Source organism: Vollenhovia emeryi, unplaced genomic scaffold (assembly GCF_000949405.1).
Source record: "Vollenhovia emeryi isolate VEMERY1.0 unplaced genomic scaffold, V.emery_V1.0 DF939127.1, whole genome shotgun sequence".
NCBI lineage: Eukaryota > Metazoa > Arthropoda > Insecta > Hymenoptera > Formicidae > Vollenhovia > Vollenhovia emeryi.
This window is the reverse complement of record NW_011967239.1, coordinates 754,588-777,454: the sequence shown is the minus strand read 5'-3', so window position 1 is coordinate 777,454 and position 22,867 is coordinate 754,588. Positions and strand designations below refer to the sequence as shown.

Here is a 22,867-nt window from a genome sequence, read left to right as displayed (position 1 = left end):
TAATGACACGTTTTTCAACGAGCAACATAAGATTTATTAGGCGCAACAATGTTCCTAAAGCTTCATTAAATGTGTAGGAATCTCTAAAAATTAAATTGCAAACTTTAAAATATCAAAATTGTCCAATGCTGTATCTCGTTTGGTCGAATTAATTATTACTACAAAAATCAAATTTAACTCGAACTCGATTTAGCACATTTATAACAGTTTTGAATAAAAGAATACAATTGATTTCTACTCGTCACTAAATATTATATAATAAGCTGTCTAGGAGGACCAGTTAGAGTTTTTACTCTTCGTAATAAACGTAACACGTGAACATCTCCAAAAGCCGAACGGAAGGAAATTGATTTACTATTTGATTGGTTCGACTTTAATTAGGACGACGACATTAAATATGAACTATACGCATTAACAAGAAGTGCAGTTACAGTAAATAAATGCCTTTGCATGATGCTCAGTGCGAAGTGTATAAAGTATAGAGGGACATTCGGTGTATTATGTGAAGTAATGTGAAGAAACGCATAAAGAGAGCCGCAGATCATTCATATTCTAATTCTATATCAATAATATACATATTCTTTTCTTTGAAAAGATATATTTAAAAATGGGATAACTTCACTTTATAAAAATGTTACTATCTACATAAAAATTAAACGTAATGTCTCTGATGAAGGACACTTTATTTCCAATTCATTTAGTATGGATTTTGCTGTCAGTTATCTGAAATTTTAGACTGTACTTTAATACAGTTTTTTTACAAATTAATCTTTTTTTACCAGTTAAAATATTTAAATGTATTAATATTTCATTTTATTAATATCCTCCGCACGTTCGTTTTTTTTAAATAGCAATTATAATATAGCAGATGTCTCGCGGTATGTAATAAAGTTAATTTAAGTCGTGTAATAAAAAGGATATATCTCTCTCTCTCTCTCGGGTCGCGGATGGTTATCAAATTTAGTTTTCCACATCCATCACTAGTGTGCATTCGAATTTTCGAGGGAAGCTATGTAAACTCGGGCATTATTATATAATATATATATACAGTAGACAAATTCATTCACTAGGATGAAATATAGAGCAGTATTTATTACGTGGTATTTTATTTACCGAGTTAATGGGCACCGTATACCGCGCACTGCATACAAAACAATTTTTGCGTAAAACAATTATTGACTGCAATTTAATAAATGTATCTTGCACGATGCCAGATTACATTTTCAAAAATTAATTAAACTTATTATTGTGCATGAATGCAAAAATCGGAGTTCTTTTTTGTTTTTAATTATTTTCCTCGACAATGTACCTCTAAAATATTTATCTCTCAAAATAATTACGATTAAGGAATTAGTTAAATAGACTCGCACTATTCCACGAAATATCAAAGATACCATTTAAAATATTGAGGGTCCAAATGCGGGACCGAAACGTCGTTTATTTTCTAAATGAAAACATTGGCCAGTGTAGATCGTTTCAAAAAACTACGTATCATTGATTTAAAATATTACTCGTGTACCGGCGACAATAACACGGAGGCTCATATTTAAAACACTCGGTTCGGAAGTCTAATAAAAAAAGACATTGGTACTTGAAAGTTTCAATTCGTGGTAGTTCGTACTAAATTTGAAATTGGCTTTATAAGATTATTTTGTGCACAAAAGCTACTAAAGAGTTACAAGCGCAGAAACTATATTTAACCGTGTCGACGAAAAAGATAACCGAGGAATCCTTTTAGTATCGTTACATTTGTACGTACATCAGCGATTATTCCTCCCGGAGCAGCGTCGAAAATACGCAGCGCGCACTTTCGCAATTCCGATTATCAATATGTATCAATTACAAATAATTCCAACGATTATTCCAAGAGCAACGGAAGCTCGGTACTGATAAATGCACTCACCGGTATTCGTTGTGAAGCCGCGCGTCCGGCGCCCGCGTCCAATGGACTCCGGCGGACCGCTCCGAAGATCCGCGTTCGATCGGGGAAACTCGGCTAATTGCGAACGCGCGAAATTATTAAAACGAACGCCCGATATATTCACTCCCGACACCCGCGATCCGTACACCCCGGCGTTCGCCATCGTTTCGCGGCACTCGACACAATTCGCGTTTCGCCGGTCCCTCGCGATCGCTCGCCGACAGACCCCGTAATCAGAGACTGGCCGCAAGAGTTAACGATCGTAAGGCTGATGGCAGAGAACAATCCGTAAACGCTTAAGACTGTCTCAGCCGTAGACGTAGGGCAAGGCAGAGAGAAACGTAAGTCGTGAAAGGCTATTGTATACAGTCTCGTATACAATAGCCTTTCACGACTTACGTTTCTCTCTGCCTTGCCCTACGTCTACGGCTGAGACAGTCTTAAGCGTTTACGGATTGTTCTCTGCCATCAGCCTAAGATCGTAGAAGAGTGATATAGCCTATGTCTCTTTCTCACTCGCGGGAATTCGACCAACTTTCATGCGGGATCTACAATGCGAGTCGCGGAGTCGCGGTCGTAAGAACAATCGACTGTGGTTGATCAATTCGGTGAGACACAAGAATCAACCAGTCGTAGTCGACTATTCTTACGACTACGGCTTTACGACTTCTATGTAGACGAGGCTGAACGACCGATCTCTGATTACGGGGACGGCAATCGTACGATTTCGTTAGGCCGGTTCTACATTGACCGTATCGTAGCGTCGCAAATCATAGATTCGGCCAATCAGCGTTGACTTTATAACTAGTCTACGACCCTTGCGACGCTAAGATGCAACTAATGTAGAACCGGCCTTACGCGCACAGACCGAACGGCGCCAAACCGGGCGAAAGGGAGTCGCAACAGCGGTGGATTCACGACGTATCGGCAACGGGAGGCTTAATTACGATCGCGCGCATGCACGCAGCAATTGATACGCAATCATCGCGCGTAACCGTCCGTCGCCACCGCTCGCCGTGAGGGAATACGCGAGACTAATACCGGCGGCTCGACCGACCGTTGTGTGAATGTTTACGACGCGGCGCGGGGCGCGGGCACAATTAAGCGGCGACCTTCGAGGCTCGAAGTTCGAGCGCCGATTAGGTCGGCTCGCTGCTCGCATTCCTCGCATTCCGCGGAAAAACATCGCGTGTGACGCACGGAAGTTTCGTCGCTCTCCAATACTTTTAACGGTCTTTTCTACATCTTGGGGGAGGGGGTCAATTCTGTATCTTGCAACGCATCGCGAAAATGCTCGAAGCGAGCGGCCTCGTTTCCTTTTTAAGGGGACAGTTAGAAAGAGACAAGGCTAATCACTTGTAGCATTTTCGCTGTAGTGTAAGATATACAGAATCGACCACCAGATTATTTCTCCGCTGTGATAAGCCGACGTCGAGAGTACGCGATGAAGCACGGTATCGCGCGCTCGTTCCCGATTCGTTTCTTTGATATCTCTGACAAGTTTGTTCGAAGCTGTAATAATACGTTGCAGGAAATAGTTGGAGCGGGGAATATACGGTCAGTTAGAAAGCACAGTGCGCGTGAGTGGCACATGCGGTATTCTTTATCATTTAATTATTTTAACGTTTATTCCGTTACCCGAAATCTACGATTATTAGTGTTTTTTTTTTAAGAAGCAGACGTCGAGAAATATATAATTGGTTACACAGTGCGGTGATACACGTTCGCGGAAGACTTCGCGCATAGTTTTCGGTATTGCTACATAATTTATTTGAAAAAATCTGCAGCTGTGATTTCGCGACTGGCAAAGCGTCCACGACGTACAATATACGTGATTAAAAGTTGCTCGTTTTCCTGAATATTTTCAAATCGCGTCTCGACGTCGAAATTTCCTTCGTTCGCGCCGCGTGAGATAATTTCGACAGTGCGTATCGCGCGTCTTGTTTTGCGTTTAAATGAGTATTTTCGGTTTATTGTTGACTGTTTCTTCGGTCGCGTCGCACATCGTAAAGTCGCGCGAGTGTTATCGACACGTCAGTCGCGTTTTGACTCCCGTCACACGATGGTCGCGGGGACGATTGTTCAGTGCAGGTGACAGTGTAATTGTTTAAAAGTGACCTCACGTTAACGTTCTACGAGGAGGGAGCCGGAGAAAGCCAAGGGCTGACGAGATAATGGGTACGTAATATTACATGAAACATCTATATTACGCTTTTACGCACAACATTTCGTTGTATTAAGCTTTTAGCTGTCATTTGCGCGTGTGTGCGCGCTCAAAGAATTAGAATTAGACATTTGCTGGAAAAGCGAACGCGAATTTAATCGGACAGAACACTTCTCGCTGATCGTTTGTGCGATGCTGTTATTTCATAATTTTTATAATTGGTATGAAAATTAAACTGTAGCATAAAAAGAGAAGGCAGCGTGACCGGCTGCGAATTATTTAAGTGAGATATAATCAAACGCTATCGTTGCATATCACGGTGTATTTATACTTTGCTCGTCGACAACTCCACTGAAATTTTTCCATGCGTTCATAATTTTGCCGCAGCTAAAAGGTTAATAAATATATTAAATTCCAGAACGCTACGCTACTTTTTATACTAATTATTACTTGAAAAATTACTGCCTCAGAAATCACTAAATATGAATACATTGTTGCGCCCAGCGATTCGCGTTCCCCCGCGATTCGGCGTTTCCGAAAAAGCCGCAGGTGATCGAAAAAGTTTCGAGTAGTATTGAATATTAAACACACGTTAAACAACGATATTACGGATGCGGAATGTTACAGTTTACCCGTGGCTCGCTTTTTTTTCAAATAAAATCGACAATGTCCACACGGCTCGATCCCGGGGCCTCGATTCTTTAATAATTCGCGAGAGAAGCGTATGCGGAAATTTCGCTCCCACGGAAAAGCATAGCTTTCAGCTAATCGACTTTTCCACAGGAGCAGATATTTCGCACAGGTTTCGTTCTCGCGAATAATTCAAGAATCGAGTCCGCGAAATGACGACTAAGGCTATTATTACGTTTGCCGTACGACAAATTTCTCCAAGCGCGTCGATTGGCTGCAGAATAGGAAGGTTCTCGAGTCTCCACAAGTTTTCTGTTCCGCAGCCAAACAACACGCTTGAAAAATATATCGCGCGTAACACCAGCCTGGCGTGCGAATCGTAGTAATAATGACAAATCGCGCGCTTACCGCTCACGCACGACGCAACGTCGTCAATTTTTCCCCTCGACACCAGCCGGCAATCTCTATCGCGTAGACTCTGAAAACGAAAATAAGATTGAAACTGGACACACATTGCTGCATAAACTATACATGTATATTGTTATATTAATACTGGTACATTGTCATTCCATATCAGTGCAACGCAACGCAGCATAAAAAAATATATATATAAATAACAACTTAGATATAACACTTTATACATCCCGCTTGCCCGGACATTCCCATTCCCCGGGTATCGTTACCGTTAAAAAAAAAAGGCACCGGCCCACTCGCCGTAATCCGGCGTGCCGCAATCGCAATTGCGGTCGACGTTTCCAATCCCCTATCGCCGTTCGTTTACGCTTTCGAGTCACTTACTACGAGTAAAAGTCACGAGAGAACGTGCGGATTTTCGGCGCGCGGCTCTGGAATTCGCGGCGCAATAATGGCCGTCGCGCGCGCGACTCGACGGGACGGGACGGGACGCGCCGCCAACTTCACTCGCCGCATTCGCGCGCGCTCGGACACCTTCGTCGTTTGTAGCTCGCCCCTCAGATACATACGACGCGAAATAAGATGCTGTCCCGCAACTCGTTGCACTAAACGTCGCGTCGCCGCTTGATATTAACGCGACGCGCGTCGTCTCGCGCAGCTCGGGGCTGCGCTGCCGCGTCGCGCCGAGTGTCGTCGCGACGCTGAACGAAACGGCGGCTACTCACCGGTCCGCCGCGTCGGAGCCGCGATCCCCGAAACTCACGCGCGTCCTTTTTACCTGCAAGTCGCTCTTTACGGGTAAAACCGCGGTGAAACGCGCGGAGTGATCTCGACGCTGAGCGGAGCGGCGAGAGATCCGGCGACGCGAGATGGCGGCTGTCGCGTGAAGTGTCGTTCGAGCGCGACGCGCCGCGTCGCGCCGCCGACTTCGCACGGTACTCGTCCCGCGCTCGGAGACCTTTACCTTTTCCGCTTCCTCGATACGCCCCGAAAGTAAGATACTTATCGCGATCATAGACTCGTGTACTAGACTGCGCTATCCGCAGGAGGCGTCGGTCGCGAGATATAAAAAGAGCGGGAGTGCCGAGTCAATGTGTCTCTGTCTAACTTGCTCGCTTCCTCCCCACTCCTAACGCTGAGCGAGCGAGAGAGCGAGAGAGAGAGAGAGAGAGAGAGAGAGAGAGAGAGAGAGAGAGAGAGAGAGAGAGAGAGGGGGGGGAGAGAGAGAGAGAGAAAGAGCCAGGGCTTGACTCTTTTGATGTGTCTGCACTGTAATGTCTGGGACAGCGCGTCCACGGGGATGGCGCAGTCTATTATACAAGTCTATGATCGCTACCTATCGCCACTGTTATCGCATCAATACCAATGTTGCCGCTCGACGCGAACCGGACGCGGCGCGGCGGGATCGGCGTCGCGGTTCAGACACGACGCGCCGTGCGCCGGCCGTTTAGAAGGATATCTCGGAGTATCATTGAGAAGAATTGCACGCGCGAGCAATACTCACGATAGTCCCGGGCCTCGCGCGACCCGCGTCCTCCTAATTGCGGGTAAAATCGTGGAGCGACCGCGCGACCGACGATCCGCCGCCCGGGGACTCGCGGCGCAATATGGCCGGCCGGTTGCGCGCGCACCCGGCGTTCGGAAACCTACCCGTTTGAAACTCGCGCGATCGAAACGGAATATCCGCGAGTTGCCGCGTTACTTTCCGCCGCCAATAACGTCCGGTGTCGACGTGTACGCGAGGCCTAGATCGCCGACGAGCCATTATTAACGATCTACGTACATTTCCCTAATTAATTAAATTTGTTTGTTTTTTTTTTCTATAAAATCAATTAATCGCTCCACCCGGGAGCGGCAAATGTAGCAGATAACAGACATCGCGGATTGCTTGAAACGAATCTGACATAAATATCCAAATGATGAACCCACAATGCAGTATTAATGACCATAATGCCGCTAATCGCGGTGATTTATGATTATCCGGATGTTTCGCAGATAGGCGGAGAGCGTTGCACGGGCGCGAAAATGTTGCCCGCGTATCCCCGTGTCCCGCGTATTGTTTTCACAGTTTTCACTCGCATGGATGCTCGGCCATGGATGAGAGCTGTGAAATGCGCGGAGCCCCGAATAAACGCAGAATAATCTTGCGTCCTGCCGTACGGTTTATCCACGGAGCATCGAAATAATGATGAATCGTAAAATTACCCCCCCCCCAATCACGGGCCAATCATTCGAATATCGATAGTCGCCCGTGTAGCGCCAATGAGAGACGGGTCTTTAATTAACGTCTCGTCGGCGATCGCGATATCTCCCACATTTCGAATGCCGGAAAACACGCAGCTACGCGGGGTAATCCGACGCGGTAGCCGACGCCGCAGCCGTTTTTCAGCCACGACAGACAGGTCGCCCGTGGCGAGGAAAACGTCACGGGGGAAAAAAGAAAACGGCGCTGACGATCGGCGTTAACTGGCCGCGGCGACGCAATGGCGGCCGTCGCGTCGTCCGATTGCGATTCGGCAATTCGCGCGTCACGGCAAACATTTGTATTTACTTAATCGCCGCAGATGCGCGTGCAGCCGCGTTAAATGAGCGCACTTCGTCCCGGTATATCGTCGAGATTCGTCATTATTCGTGAACAGAGTAAAATCCTCGCGAGGGAGAGCGAGCGGATTTTGCGCGATTTAGGAACGCCGCGGCGCGCCTCGGCGGCAACTTGACGCCGATCGAGCGCGCGTGTCCGTCCGCCCTGCGTCCGCCGTTGATCTGAAAATTCGAAAAATACGATACTGTAGCTCCTGCAGCAGATAATCTTTAGTATATACGTACACCGAGACAAATAGGGGGTCTAATGTTCGCGATCGAGTTAGAAGCTCGTCTCTCGATTAAAATGCAAAAATCAATCGTCCGTCCACAACAGTTGCGCCTCGCGATTTTATGAGGGATGCGTTCCCGTTTGAAATATAAATCAGATTTACATGCCAGATTTATATGCCGATTAATTTATATAATTAAGTTATGTAGTGAATTTATATATAACGTGATTAATGTTAATATTGTATAATAACATTAATAAATGTATATTATATTAATATATTATATGTTACATTAATAAATATATAAATTTAATACCTTGTAATAACAAGATTAAATTTATGTATTTGTATATTCGTAATTTATGCGTCAAATTATTGTCGTTATTATCCGCGATTATAATTACGATTCCACGGGGTGCATTAACTTGAGGTGTAAAGCCCAGCCGACGCGGAGATTTAATCTCGGGGGCGATAACATTCGTCAGCAGCGTCGTCTCGCGCTGCATCCCGTTCGACTTTATCGCCGACACTTCTTTTCTTTTATCTTCCCCGTCGATCGGCCAAAAGAGCTTTCAGCTCGGAAACGCGGTGAATCAACACCGGGGCCGACGGGTCACGATCGGGCCGAGAGAAGAGGATTCCTCGATATATTAGACATCGGCTACCGGGGATCGACCATTTTGATGCACGGCGGCGCTTCTTTGCTTGCGAAACAAACAGAGGCAATTTAGAGATCCTCCGCGAGACTGGATAGACTCGACAGAGAGACCGATTCTATATTCTCCCGCGTCCGCCGTTTTCCTCCTTTCTTTCCCTTCCGCTTGGCTCCGTCCGACCCGAACCCGCCCTCTCCGTCCCTTTCTTTGCGTTTTCTTCACGTCCGGACCGCCCTGAGATTCCTCCCATTAACCCACCACCGAATTTACCTCTCGCATCCGCAAAGAGAGCGCGTTCTCCCGCGAAGAAGCGTTTCCGAAATATCTCGCGATCGTCGTCGATTAATGTTCATCAACTTGGAGTTGATTAAAGCGTCGCGAATAGTTTCAACAATTCGTGATATCCTACATGAATTAGCTCACTACATTGTTCCCCCTTTTAAGGGGATGCTGGAGTGATTCGGCACTTTTGGCACCTTTTGCTCCTAGAACTGTCGATTCGTGAAAACATTTGTGTAACATATTTACAAATTATGTGGCTTTTGCGTACGAACCGACAGTGTTCCACTAATCGGACTAAATCAGAGAACAGCATGGTATCATTGAAATGAAGTTCAGAAGCCTAACAAAAATCTATTCACTCGGATAGACTTCTTGTTAAGCTCCTAAACTTAATTTCAATGATACCATGCTGTTCTTTCGCCTAACAGTGGGACACTGTCGGTCTGTACACAAAAGCCACATAATTTCTATATTACACAAATGTTTTCGTGGATCGACAGTTCTAGGAGCAAAAGGTGCCAAAAATGCAGAATCACTCCAGCATTCCCTTAAGAAAGCAATGATTGGGAAGAGAGAAGCGCCGATTCGCTTTTCCCATTCACGCTTCTTGCTCGCCCGACACCTCCTCCCCTTCCCCGTTATATTTTTCTTTTACGGAGAAAAAGCATTCAAGCACCTATTTGCCGGCAACGCGGGCCTCGAGATGCGGAATCCGCGCGGACGTCCCGCGTGACACGACGTCAGCTCCGCGACCTCTTCCCTTTTTATTTTCTCGTCTCTCGTTCGCGGTTCCTGAAAGTAGCGTAAACACACGGGCGACCATTTAATTAGACTTCTGGTCGGCCGCGGTCCGAACCCACCTTCGCTCGTAATTAGGTTCGTCGACCGTCGGAGTCGTAGTCGTCATCCTCTCTCCCTCGGAAGCCGTGGATAAATAATCCGGTCACGCGGGTCCATGCGTACCGCAAGAACGCCAGGACGCCCGTTACCCAGAGCATCAGGAGCCACAGCATGCGCTGCAACGAGATTTCAAACAGCAAAACTGAGACGTCAAACTGATATATGATTTTTGTTACGCGTATACACGACGGGGAACGAAATGTGACGATGAGAGAGCCCCGGCCGTTCCGATTTATTTCATCCAATTTTCTACCGTAGTGGATTTCGATAGATTTGTCAGAGCTGAATAAACATATTAGACCCCGGTAATTCAACCGATCGGACCAATCGGAATTTAATCGCACGATGTTGACCGTGAACGGTAATATTTTTTTTTTTCCATTGCGTATCCGGTATTGCGAATTTTATACTCTGGTTTAATCCAAGCCCCCGTAAAACATCTGAAAGGCTATACGCAGAACGGAACGTAATTCAGCGATTGCTTTACAATGTCAAAGGGGAGGGGGCGGGAAGGGGAAGTTCGTTTAAACCGGCCGCTCGTGCTCTATATCGCGTCGAATGGGTGCGATATTTCATTTTGTAAACGCGGCGCGGAACCACATTTCCTGATTACGCATAATGGTGCGCGATTCGAGCGTGGCGTGAAACATTCGCGGTCACCGATTCTCGACTCGCGGCGACGAGCCGGGCAGAGCCGAGGACCCGCGGCTCTTTGCAATATGCACGTAAAGCTAGCGCCACGCCACGCGCGATTCGCCACTCGCAGTGATTCGCTGGCCGAGCGGTTTTTTGACTAATATCGAAGCTTGACCAAGTGTAGACTCACGATGCAAGTCCTGTGATAATCGGCAAAGATTAAAATTTGTCCAAGTTAACACGAACGAGATGACAAATAACAAATTACGAATGATAAACTGCGAATCACGAATAGTGTGGTAAGCGATAAAGAATGTCCAGCGAATGTCAGCGAATCTCAAATCACGAATCGCGCATAGTGTGGCGCCGGCTTTACGTGTACCGCCGGATACCATCCGCGTGCGGGCGCACAAAGGGGACCGGCGAGTCGCACCAACACAAATAGGTAGAAGACCGCGTCTTTGCGACTCAAAGCGATTCCGCGATATCCGCGGGACGGCCGCGCGCCACCCGGATACATATGTAGGGACAATTTCGGCGAATTTATATGCTAATTCGCCGTGCTCGTTGGGATTAACTCGCTGTTCCAGTTAACCGTCGCACGAATCCAAGAGAGAGAGAGAGAGAGAGAGAGAGAGAGAGCTCGGCCCGAGTCCCCCGCCCTCCCCCTCGCGCGACAAAGTCGCGCCTCGCAAACGAGTGACGTAAACACGACGTCGCCGTGCGGTGGCTCGTCGCACCGAAATTCCGCTTCCGTCAATTGGGCCAAATCCGATCCCGGATGCGCGTCCCCTTCGCTGGCATCCGTCCCTTTCGATCCGTCCCCTTTTCCGTTTTTCGGGCGCGGAGATTTCACATACCGCCCGCGATTAGGGAGGCCGAACTCGAATGCCACGGGGATTTTTTTCCTCGTCCCCTTTCTCGGGCGGGGACGTTAAACAAGCGTCAAATGCCTGAAAGAGATCGGCGTGTCAGGCACGGATTTGCGGATAAAATCGATAAGAAGGAAACGCGGGTCAATCGCGTTGGGAGCAATTCGCAAAATAGCGCCGTAAATTTGAAAAGCCGTAAATAGACGTCGAGTGGGCTCTTTCGCGGGGCGAAGCAGTTAATCATAATTCCGCGACAATTATCTGAACAGCCGACGTTAATGTCTCGTCGGGCAAGTTTTCAGAGCTGGTGATCATCGCGTTCCACGTGGCGGAACGCGAATGATTTACGCGATAAAAAAAGAAGGCGATATATAGAGAAGAGACTTTATCGCTTCGACGTGTTCGCACGTCAAACGATGTTAACGATTCCGATAAGAAACTTACTTCCCACAAGTAGTTTTTGTAGATGCGCTATAAATATTTTAAGCGCGGAAGGAAGCGCGTGATTCAAAGCTGTAAATTGGCGCTCGTTACAGGAGAAAGATCCTTTCCCCGATCGAGCCCACGTGACATATACGTTACACGAGCCATACATATCGCAAAATGGCTTCCCTCGAGAGAGAATACACTGTACAAAAGTTACATGTAAAATTACAATTATTATACTGGGTAATATTGGAACCATCTATTAAAGGTGTACATTTGCATACGTCAGTGAATTTACTCCTTGCAAGAAAAATTATTGCCCTATATAATAAGTAAAACCGCTTGCTCTGGATTGTGTGAATTTTGCAATTTTTCGTAATTTTTCATCGTGTACGAACAAGTATTTTACACAAGAGTAAAAAATTTTCTTGGAAAAGTGCGTACATATGTAATTTTACATGCTCTTACACAGTGTAACGCGACAGTGTACACTTTTTAAATGCGTCTAACGCATCCGTCCGAGGTTTTCTTCGATCCCTTGCGATCCTTCACCACGTTGAACCCGGCATACTCGGAGCAGAACAGGAAGTCGTGAACGACGTCGAAGTTGGCGCTGGGATGATTTTTAATCTAATCATCTTGGAGTCATTTCGATGTCGCGGCGCCATTGTGACTTTTTGTTCCGCCTCGGCAACGCGTTCCCTGCAGAAGCTCACTGAACATTAGCTAACAGTTGCACGATATAATAATTTCTCTCAATAATATGTTATATAATACACATTGAACATAACCGTACACTGTTGCATGGGAAGTTACAATATCGATGTTATGTAACTGCTAGTTGGAGTTTACCGAGTTTGCCGATAGCCTATTCGCGTAATTCTTCAGAACGTTCGAATCCGCAACGCGATTGTAATCGGCAAACGAAATTTTCGGGATCTCCGCAGGTCTCGCTAAATAATAAAATTTGTTTATCCTGGCTGAGATAAATTTTTCGCAATAAATAACAAACTTAGTCATTTAGACGCCAACTTCCTGTCCCGGCTCTTACTCTTTTACTCATTCGAATTGTGTGATTTCGCGTCGGGGCCTTCACAAATTTTATTGTTTAAAAAATTTTTCATTACACTTCAGACTAGGCAATGTTTCTCGGACAAAGTTGAGAACGAGATCTCAAAGTTGGACGTTTACGCCTAAACTATATTTCACAATGTAAACTGTGCGGTTAACGTGCGATATATGTGAGCAACGAGTAATCCATAGACCGAACATTCGACAGAAATATTGGAAATTTCGTTTGTAGTTTTCTTTTCACTTACTATTGCTTCGTTTTTGGGGCGCAATTGCTATCGCGCCACGGAAAATTTCGATCGCTTTGCCAATTCCGTCGGATCGCTCGATACATTTTACGACGTTCGCAAAGCGTCGCCGGAAATAAGACATGGCCCGAGCATAGACTATGTCTATGGGCCCGAGGCTCTCGGCCAAGTTCACCGCGGACCCGATACCGCAGTCGCCATCTACCGTCGCACTTTCGGACGAGGCTCCGAGATTCCGTAACGTCCGTCGGTATCGCAGAGGCGTCCTCGATAACGACGATATAATTTCACGGCGCGATCACCGAGATACATAATTACATCTACATTTCTCGCCTCTCCCTGATTCCTTGGGACGCCAGCGCTCTATTTAGATAATCAAATAATAACAAACGAAAAATAATTCGGTTATGAAAGAGCTAAATTTCCGACAATCTAATTTCGAAAATATGAATGATACAAAAAGCCTTGCGGAGAGAAAAAAATGCACGCCTTATCGATCCTTCAAACGGAGTCGATCTCCGCGTTCTCGAGCGACAAATTTGACAAGTTTTATCAGAGATAACGTAATTCCGGAAGATAAGGGTACTATATTACACTTATCGTGCAATTTTTTAAGCGTGTTGATTAGCTGCAGGATAGAAAAGTTCTTGAGTAACCAGAAATTCTCTATCATGTAGGCAATCAATAAACTTACAAAATTTGTCGGACAACAAATGCAATAGCAACCAAAAAATGCGTACACGGAGAGAGAATTCTCTCTTAAAATTTACCCTGAAAATCGTGCAACCGTGGGAGTAAAATGTGTACCAAGTACAATTACTAGTAAAATGTATGGTAAGATTTAAAAAAAACTCCCATAAAGTTCTCCGAAATGCCGTGTCGTCCCACGATTACATAATTTTCAGGATAAATTTTAAGAGAAAATTCTCTCCGTGTAGGTGTATGTACACTAGGAATCACCTTCCCACATGAATTCGTGCACATATCGACAAATTTATACACTTCGCATATACACACATGGAAAATGTATACGCGTTCTACCTGTATCTAATTTCATACAAAAAGGCGTCAGTGATTCCTAGGCCAGTATTCATAGTCAGATCTTGTATTCAAGACCGTCTTAAGATCATCTTTAGATACTCCGTAGCCAATGAAATGTTCCATACAGCATCTTTAGATAAATTCAAGACGGTCTTGAATAGAAGATCCGACTATGAATACCGGCCCTAGTGTACGTGGTCAGAAAGGCTGTCCGCCATTTTACAATGAATTTTCGAAATACTCGTTTGTATCATCCCATGGATATTCGTACCCACCGTTCCTTAGCTCCAATAATGCGTAACTGCACACGTCCGCGAGCAAAGTATGACAGACTGCATTCTCGAAATTTATCGTAAAACGCCGGCCGACCTTTCTGACCACGCGTTTGTACATTCAGAAAGAAGCAATTTAAATGAACGTCGCGCGAAATAATTTTTCCGCGGATCGCTCGACGACGCGCCGCCGTGGCTGAGGAGTGGAGGAACGGCTGAGGCAGGGATGCGAGATGCATGAAAACACCCGAAACCCCCGAAGTCTCGTGGAGACCTTGTACTGTCGATTTTATTGTAGTCTACATCCAATAACAAAAATATATCGTCGTGAGAAGCGAAATTGGAGGCGGGATCGCGCATTCCCGCCTCGCAGAACGTACAATATCCACCGAGAGCTTCCTTTTTTTCCCCCTCCGACGATAAAGCACGGGGGCGTTCATCCTCCCCCCCGCGTGCGAGGAGAGCTCGTCGATTACGCAACGGCGCGATATCTCGGGTGTTTACTCGCGAATTGCGCGGATCGGGGCGGTAATTTTCCGACGGTGCGATCTCCAACGACGTTGTACACACGTAGACCTTTTATCGCTAATTCTACTTTATCAGAAGTGAACGGACACGTGAAATTGACGGACCCCCCGACAGCGGGAGGAGGGAGGGGGGGACGTGGCAATTTAAATATCGTGCGCGATGTAACAGACGGTTTGCCGACGTTTCTATTTTGCGATAGAGACCCTCTGGTACACGCCAGAACGTGTTTTTTTTTTCCTTTCGTTTTACGCGTGATCGACGCGCGAATCACTCAATCGCATCCCTCCTTCTCCCTCTCGTTTCCCCGGGAAGCAATTGCCTTTGCATCTATCAGGGATTCTTGCGATGTTTTACAATTTCTCGAAAGAATGACACGCGGAGTATCTTAATTGGACGTCGCAGGAAAAACCCCTGAACACATTCGAATAATTTTGCAATTATACTTTGCCCGCGACAACGCGGTTGTAATGCGATGCGACGCGGTGACGGCCTCACGATCGCATTATCAATTGAGAGAGGTACAAAAAGAGAAAGAGGGAGAGAGAGAGAGAAAGTTGTTTCTCATCGATATAATTAATTTGCTTAAATTGCTTCTTTACACGTGAAAAGGATGGTCGAAGATAATGCGAACATTCGCAATTTGCCTCGCATTAAGCAGTGAAAATACAGTTTGCTTCATCTACGTATTATTTATTGGCTAAAAAAAAAACATTCACAATAATCTAAGATCTATTAAAGACGTAAGAAACAAGCTGTGGCACAACAATGTTTTCAACGTCGATTTTAAATTTTCTCAAGGTGGTGCGCTACTTAATAAATATAAGACTTTTAATCGTATATCTTATTATATCCGCTTTATAGAGCCTTTTTATCATATATAACGTAGTTCGACGCGATAAGTTACAAAAATATAAGGTTTAATTACGTATTATAAATTTAGCGTAATACCAACGAATCACCTCCCCTAGGAAAAAATAACTCAAGTGTAACTCTTCCCAGCTCGCGAGACTCTTTGAGCGTTTCCGGCATACGATAAAATAGACATTTGACATACCGAATAAAAATAAATAATACAACGCAGAAATATAAAATGATACAATCGGTACAATATTATCCTAAAAAATTGAATACCGTAAGGGTCGAAAGAAAAGAAAGAGAGTGAGAGGGAAATTAATAGAGACGCTCGATCTCAACTTATGTAAATGAATTTACGTAACTGTAAAGCGTATTGAGGTTGTTGAGGGGTAGGGGGGAAAGAATACTCGTCACTACGCAATACAGTATTCAATGCAGGTACGTTTAGTACGATTAATTCGCATTAATGCACACTTTTGCGGTAGAATCTTGGCGATTGAATTCTGCACGCAGAGACATAACGCACGCGGTTGTCCCGCAAAATTGTATGTAATTTCTAAACTAGCTTAACGAAACCATCCTGAGAACGGGATTGAAGTTATTAAGAATCTTGTTCTAACGTTCGCCACATCTCGTTCGAATAATAATCCGAATGGATCAGTAAACCGGCCTCGCCTCACACACACTCTCTTCGCGGTTAGTAACGAAAATGACACGGTGGAATCTCGACTTTAGAATCACTATGTACCGTATACGCGAGCGAACTCCAAAGTTAACTCCGAAAATGCATCGCCAAAGTCAAGGCGAACCGCGTTGAACGCCGGTGGAACGACCTGGCGCGAACGTCAACTCCTCATTTCATTCTAATCTCTCCTTTCGCGTTCTCGCGCATTTAGAGCATAATAATGCAGTAAATAGCACGGCGCTTAGTCCGAGACGTATAAAATTGGTAGTGACGACGGCAAATGCGTGCAACGTTCAACGCGATTAACTCAGCTCTCCTCCCATTACGGCGATATGTACTGGTACTGAACGTTAAACAAGTTCCCATCGTAAGTTCTCCATCAATTTCACAAAATTATTACCGACTTAAGAATTCACGATCAACTCGTCGGCGTACATTCCGCTATCTTACAATCCAATATCGCTTAAGCGTCTTTTTATTTTCGCCTCCCTCGTCGGGAGGTTTGCGGTTGTTAAAGAAAGTAGCTCCAAAAATAGCCGCTCGAAACGCACAGCGTACCATAGAAAGTTTCTATTATACATTACCGGTAACAATATAAAGCGTTTTATTCTAACAATTGTCGATAAAATTAACAGCATAGAAATTCTATGGGAAATATATAAACGATATTCTCATAGCATAGCGAAAGTTCGAGCCGATAAAACGCTTTGTCGTGGCGGATTAAGAAACTGACTTTATAGCGCAATGAACGATATATTACTCTATAATCACATAGCTTTTGAAAGGCAGTACCGACGGTTCTCTGCTGTAAAAGCTGGTCACTTCCTACCATGAATACGAATCAGGTTGTAAGTGCGAGCAGGAACTATACGTAGAACAACGTGATTATTTGTCATAAGTATATTGCGGATAGATCGTTTAGCGAAAGGTTTAACAAATGACATCACACGGAGTATTCAAGACTTGCTAGAGGGTGAATATCGTAGCTCTTTGGTGTGTATTTTTCTTTTTTTTACGTACCATCTCGTCAGTTTTACACAAAAGAATTCTATGCCCTTCAAAGCGTAATTATCATGGTTCTATATTAAGAGAACGGTTGTCGGAACGTGTTGCTATTATTAGTAAATCGATAAAATGTAAAAACGATCGACGATGATTCCCAGCATGGCTCTATGTCGTGGGTCCAACTCCGTCGTGCGTACTTCTACTGTTTCTTTTTTTTCTCTCGAATCTACAAATGCGCACTTCACACAAAGCGGTCTTTTTTTTATTACATTTGTCGCTATTCATTCCGCATATATGCTATATTCCTAGTCTGATCCTTTCTCACACGTATTTTTCTTTTGTTTCTTCATATTCGTACCTTTTTTTTCATTCGCACATTTATACACACGCACACAAATACCGTACACCAATACGCTCGGATATCACACGTACATCACATTCACTTTGCACACTTAAAGGAATTCCCATTGTTCACGAGTAACGCTATAGAACTGTATAATAATTTAAAGCAATGTATCATGTATATATATAAAGATTCGCGGAGCCATAGCAAGAGGTAGGACGACAGTTGTGGATCGTACCTTCGATATGAACTAGTGATAAATTGAACTGACAATGCACACTGATCACACAATTAATAAATCGTTGTCCAGTTTTCCTATTTTACATGTGAATAGTAGTGTTGTGAACCTTCGACGAGTTATAATTAAATGTGTTTTGTAATTGCAATCATTTTCATAGTGGGTTTGTGCCGGAAAAATTAAATTCATTGCCGAACGTAAACGCGCGTTCCGTACGCCGTGTTCAAATTGTATTTATACGAACACGACGACGCGTAACCGATTTGAGTTTGCCTTTTACATCGAGTTCAACATTATATTGCAATCACAAAACATGCCCATTCTATATATAAATATTTATTACAAATACAAATAAAGCTATAAAATCGATTCGAATAATAATTTCCATTGTTTGGTTTCGTTTAAATCCCATGTAGCACATTCTCCATAGATTTTACATAGTCGATTAAGTACATGTAATAATGTAACATCATTGAATGACAAATGTTTATTTGAAATTACAAAATAGAGTAAATCTAATCTATTCGCCTTAAACAAAAAGAAAGCCTTAATCGAACAAAGCTACAATTAATCTATCCCTCAACTATTTTGATATATGATTTTAGCTTACAAAAAAAAAGAGCAAAAAGAATGATCTTTTTAATCTTTCACTGACGATAATAATCAACTAAAATTCCAGTTATTCATCAATTTGCTTACTCTATGATTCGATTTAATGTATAGACATATTTTAAATCGCGTACTGTAGAATAGTTGAATAAGTATCTAGTAGGGTATAGAAAAAAAAAGCCAACCATATTATTCGACGAGGAAATAAACGTCAGAAAAATATCGATATATAGACTATTCACTGATGAAATTTGGACCACTGAATTAATAGTTGCTAGGACAATGAGTTAGTAGAGCATTGGTCAAGTTACACCAAAGTGACTCCCAAAGTTGCGATGCGTATTCAAGGAAATTTTCATTACTGTTCATGCTATTTCTCACCTTTTATTTGTTCGTGCTCGACTATGTACCACCATAATTGAGATTGTTTATCTCTAATTATTTAGACAAGTATACGGTCGCCGTTAAAATAATTAACAACACATTCCTTTAATAGATAATATTTAGAAGATTATTTCTGATTAAAAATAATAGTTATTAAAACGTTACCATTGTTTATATTTTAATAAAATGCTAATTTTTTTGCAGATTGTTGCGGACGCGATTTAACATTTTAATAACCATTATCGTTATCTTATGTAGAAAAAAACTCGTAGATATTATCCGCGAGGGGCAAAAAGAAAGGGTTCTAACCATTTTGACGTCGACTAAATATCTTTTTATATATATAAACGATAATTTTAAGGATAAGCACCCATTTTGCTTCTTTTTGTTTTTTTCTTCTACACGTAGTTTAGAACGTCTTCGAATTATAATAATTCAAATTATTTGTTAATAATCTAGTAATTTTCTTAGCCGTTAAAGCCGCGCATGACTAATAAAGGAAGTAGGTATATCGACATAGCAACAAAGTAGCAATGATAACAGTGGTATCAAGGCAGTTTTGCGTCGGTCGACTAGTTTTGCTCGCCTAATCGAACGACAGCTCAAAATCGGACCAATCGGAATCGTCGGAATCTGAGAAGAAAGGGATATCTTCTAAATCGAGATACATCCAACGATCGTCCCTTTCATCGAAGAAATCCCACAAGATTAGTTGCTGTAAATAGTGCAAAGCCGCTCTTTCACGTTCTGCGTACACATATATACCAGGGTGGAGAGTATGTAAAATATGTAAACGGATGTAGCTCGACACTGCTCGATAAAAGAATAGTGTATCGTTTGTTCCGACACTCTAAGTGAAACGCGCTGATGAAAACGAGTATATTTTGGCAAATTGTAACACTTACGTGCAGGATGTCGATATCGGTGTCGGTGGTGTTGCGCCTCTGCCGAACCGGTGGGCCCACATCTTTCTTAGTCCCGTCCGGAAGTGCGTGAAGGTAAAAACATTTGTTACCGAACGGACACTTGCCGCGGCCCTTGTTGAAGTACTTGCAATCCTTGGTACTGTAAGAGAAAAGTGACGAATTAGAGACACGCCGAAGCGAAGGAGATTAACGATTATTTCGTACCTCAAAGCGCCTTTGTAATCTCTTATCAACTTCTCCTTCTCCTCCTTCGTGTCCACCCAGTACATGCTAGGACAAACAAAGTCTGAGGGAATACGACACTCCGGGCATGCCCTTATGATTTTGTTGTCAAACTGTTTGGCCTGGCGCCATTTTCTGATGCAAGTTAGGCAGAAGCAGTGATTGCAGTTCGGCAGTATGCCGAATCTCTGTTCCCGCGAGGACTTTTCCATTATTGTCTCGAAGCAAATGCCGCAAGATTTCTCTTTGCTGCGTTGAATGGCGAAGGATAATTCCATGTCTGCTTCGTGTTGCTTCACGCATGCCTGTGCAAGGGTAAAATAGCGTTCGCGTAACTCGCATATGATAATTTCAAACCAAATACATTCACGCAAAATAATATCCCTAGGTGATATTATAGAATATGTAGTTGGAAATTTAATAATCGTCAAATCTTTCGTCTAATCTCCTCTAACTGGCAAACGTGCAAAATGCAGAAGGTTGTAATTAACGCAACGCGATTGATAAGACGACAGGGGTCTCACGTTTGTATGCTTTTTCCTCAATTCTTCATTGTGTGGGTGGAGGGCCGCGCGGCTACACAGCTCGCAAATGTCGCCGTGCAGATATGTGCAGTTTGTATTTCTACAGATCCCAGTTGCTTCCGCGTACGGACAGAGGGGTTCTAAGGCAGGGCTCGAAGCTTGACCAGATGGATTGACAGCTTGGGCGTACGAGACCGACATCGACGTGCCCGAGGACGTTCCCGAGGTGGACGACATTCCGTCTATAGAGGATGATCCCGCGACCGGAGTAGGTATGAACTCGGGTGCCTTGACCCACTCCTCAGCGACGCGCTTGTCAATTTTTCTGCAATCGGATAGATGTTATTACAAGCGTCATCTGGCTGACCCAGTCAGCTGATCGCGCACGAGTAGGATAGCGTCGCGACTCGACGTCCGGGCTTACTTATTTCTCGAAGAGTTCGCCGTGTGCTGAACGGAGGCCGAGTTTTCCGTTGCGTTCGTTTGCGCGGCACCGCTGTCTGCGTTACTTGTGCTGTGGCGAAAACGGCACTGGCCACCAAACTTACACATGCCCTGTTTGAAGAAGCGACAAGTGACAATATAAGGCGAGTTATGGGTCGACGTTGCCTCGTTGATACTTGCATCGTTACTATTCCCCTGTACGTGCCGAAACCGGCAGTTGTTCCCCTCGCGGCAAGTACCAGTCTTAAAGTACCTGAAACAAATGCGCACGACCGATTAGCCTCCCGCTACGGCAGGGACGGGGCTCGTCGCGTTTGAAACGGCCGAGAGAGATTCCCAACGACACGGGGGAGACCAGTATCCGCAGAGTGTCAATATTTATATTTTTGAGTGTGCCTCGAAGGAACGTTACCCTTGCGAACGCGTGCTCGCTCGGATAATCTATCCGCCTCGACCCACGGTAAATGCCGTGACCGCGAGGGTATTCCGTCCCGGGGAGGGAATCTCTCCGCGTGACTCGCGACGCGCGCCCGCACGCCCGTCGCGACTCCTTACCGGCAAACAATGTTCTGCACCCAATTGTCGGCCATTTTCTTGCTTCTTCTCCGCCGTAACGATACTCGACGACGCTCCTCGGACTATCAGCGCGCGTTCTCCGCGAGGAGGGTAGGAGACAGAGCGAGGAGAGGGCGGATGACAAAAAGCGAGAGAGATGATGCGCGCTTGCCGAGTGCCAGAGGCCGGGTCTCTCGCGGTCTCTCGCGCCGCCTCGGCGAGCACGAGCGGAGATCCAGGCGCCGACGAGACACAAACACACACATACACACACCAACACCACCGCCTCCCTGGCACGAGAAGCACACTCGGGTCCGCGCCGAGCAATAAACACCTCGGCTACGCGACGGTATGTGTCGCGAGTACACGAGTACGCGTTGTTGTGCGCGGCCGCGCGCGCACGTTCGCCGTCCGCCCGTCCGTCCTTCCCTGCCCTCGCCCTCTCCAACTCGCCTCGCGCGTGACACGCGTGTCACCACCTTGCACTCGCCTGCCTTCTCCAACGCGTCGTGGCCGCGACGTACCCGCTGCGACGGACGACCCGGTCTCTATCGGCTGGAGAGCCCCGCGTCCGCCCCCGCGGCCCGTGAGACCTGCCCCTCGCAGCCGCGCGAGCGCGGTCGCGACAGTTTTGTTTCCACCGCCGGCGACGCCGACTCCTCGTCGTTGTCCGCGGCTCGAGAGACTCGTCGCGCTTCTGTAACACAGTTATTCGCAGAGTCCGTATGAGCGGGGGACGCGCTGTCGCGCGCGGCTCAGGTCCGGTACACCCACCTTGACGGTCCCCGATACTGCAGGCTCCGCGCCCCGCGCCTCCCCTTCAAACGCGTGAGCCCGTCATCGCACCTGCCGCGCCGGTCCTGGAGTCGCTCGGGAACGGATCGTCGGAGACGCGGGACGAACACCCACCGCGATATGTTCGCGTGCGGACTCCGCGGTACTCGCGCGCGCGGTCATTCAACTCGACCCGCGCCGCCCCGTCCGCTTATCGGCACGCTCGGCGTGTTCCGCGCGTATTCCTCGGGCATAAAGTCGCGGCTGGACGCGCGAGCCCTCCGCGTTCACTCGTCGTCGTCGTCGTTTCGCTGTCGCTCGCTAACGGCCCGGCGCGAAGGAGAATCGGTTCTCGCGAGATTACTATTATTATTATTATTCTGTTAATGGCTCCTGGCGGTTCTCGCGAGAGATACGCGCCAACGGTCC

At 45.5% G+C, this 22,867-nt stretch overlaps 1 protein-coding gene across 4 annotated transcripts; it reads right to left on the bottom strand.

The window, feature by feature from the left end:
- Positions 1-5,140: 5,140 nt before the first annotated feature.
- LOC105568771 (probable E3 ubiquitin-protein ligase makorin-1) lies at positions 5,141-22,174 on the bottom strand. 4 transcript variants are annotated; one of them, XM_012024684.1, is made up of 8 exons: positions 21,665-22,174; positions 21,290-21,362; positions 21,090-21,220; positions 20,666-20,990; positions 20,124-20,446; positions 19,899-20,058; positions 9,741-9,896; positions 5,141-7,892 (listed from the first exon to the last, which is right to left on the bottom strand). In XM_012024684.1, the coding sequence occupies exons 1-7, from the start codon at positions 21,697-21,699 to the stop codon at positions 9,753-9,755; spliced, it is 1,191 nt and encodes a 396-aa protein (XP_011880074.1). In that variant the 5' UTR covers positions 21,700-22,174; the 3' UTR covers positions 5,141-7,892; positions 9,741-9,752. The 4 variants fall into 4 exon arrangements, with proteins under 4 accessions (XP_011880074.1, XP_011880072.1, XP_011880073.1 ...); XM_012024682.1 differs by having other exon boundaries at positions 5,144-7,892; positions 21,090-21,362; positions 21,665-22,173; XM_012024683.1 differs by lacking the exons at positions 5,141-7,892; positions 9,741-9,896 and adding an exon at positions 17,421-19,708 and having other exon boundaries at positions 21,090-21,362; positions 21,665-22,166.
- Positions 22,175-22,867: the final 693 nt, after the last annotated feature.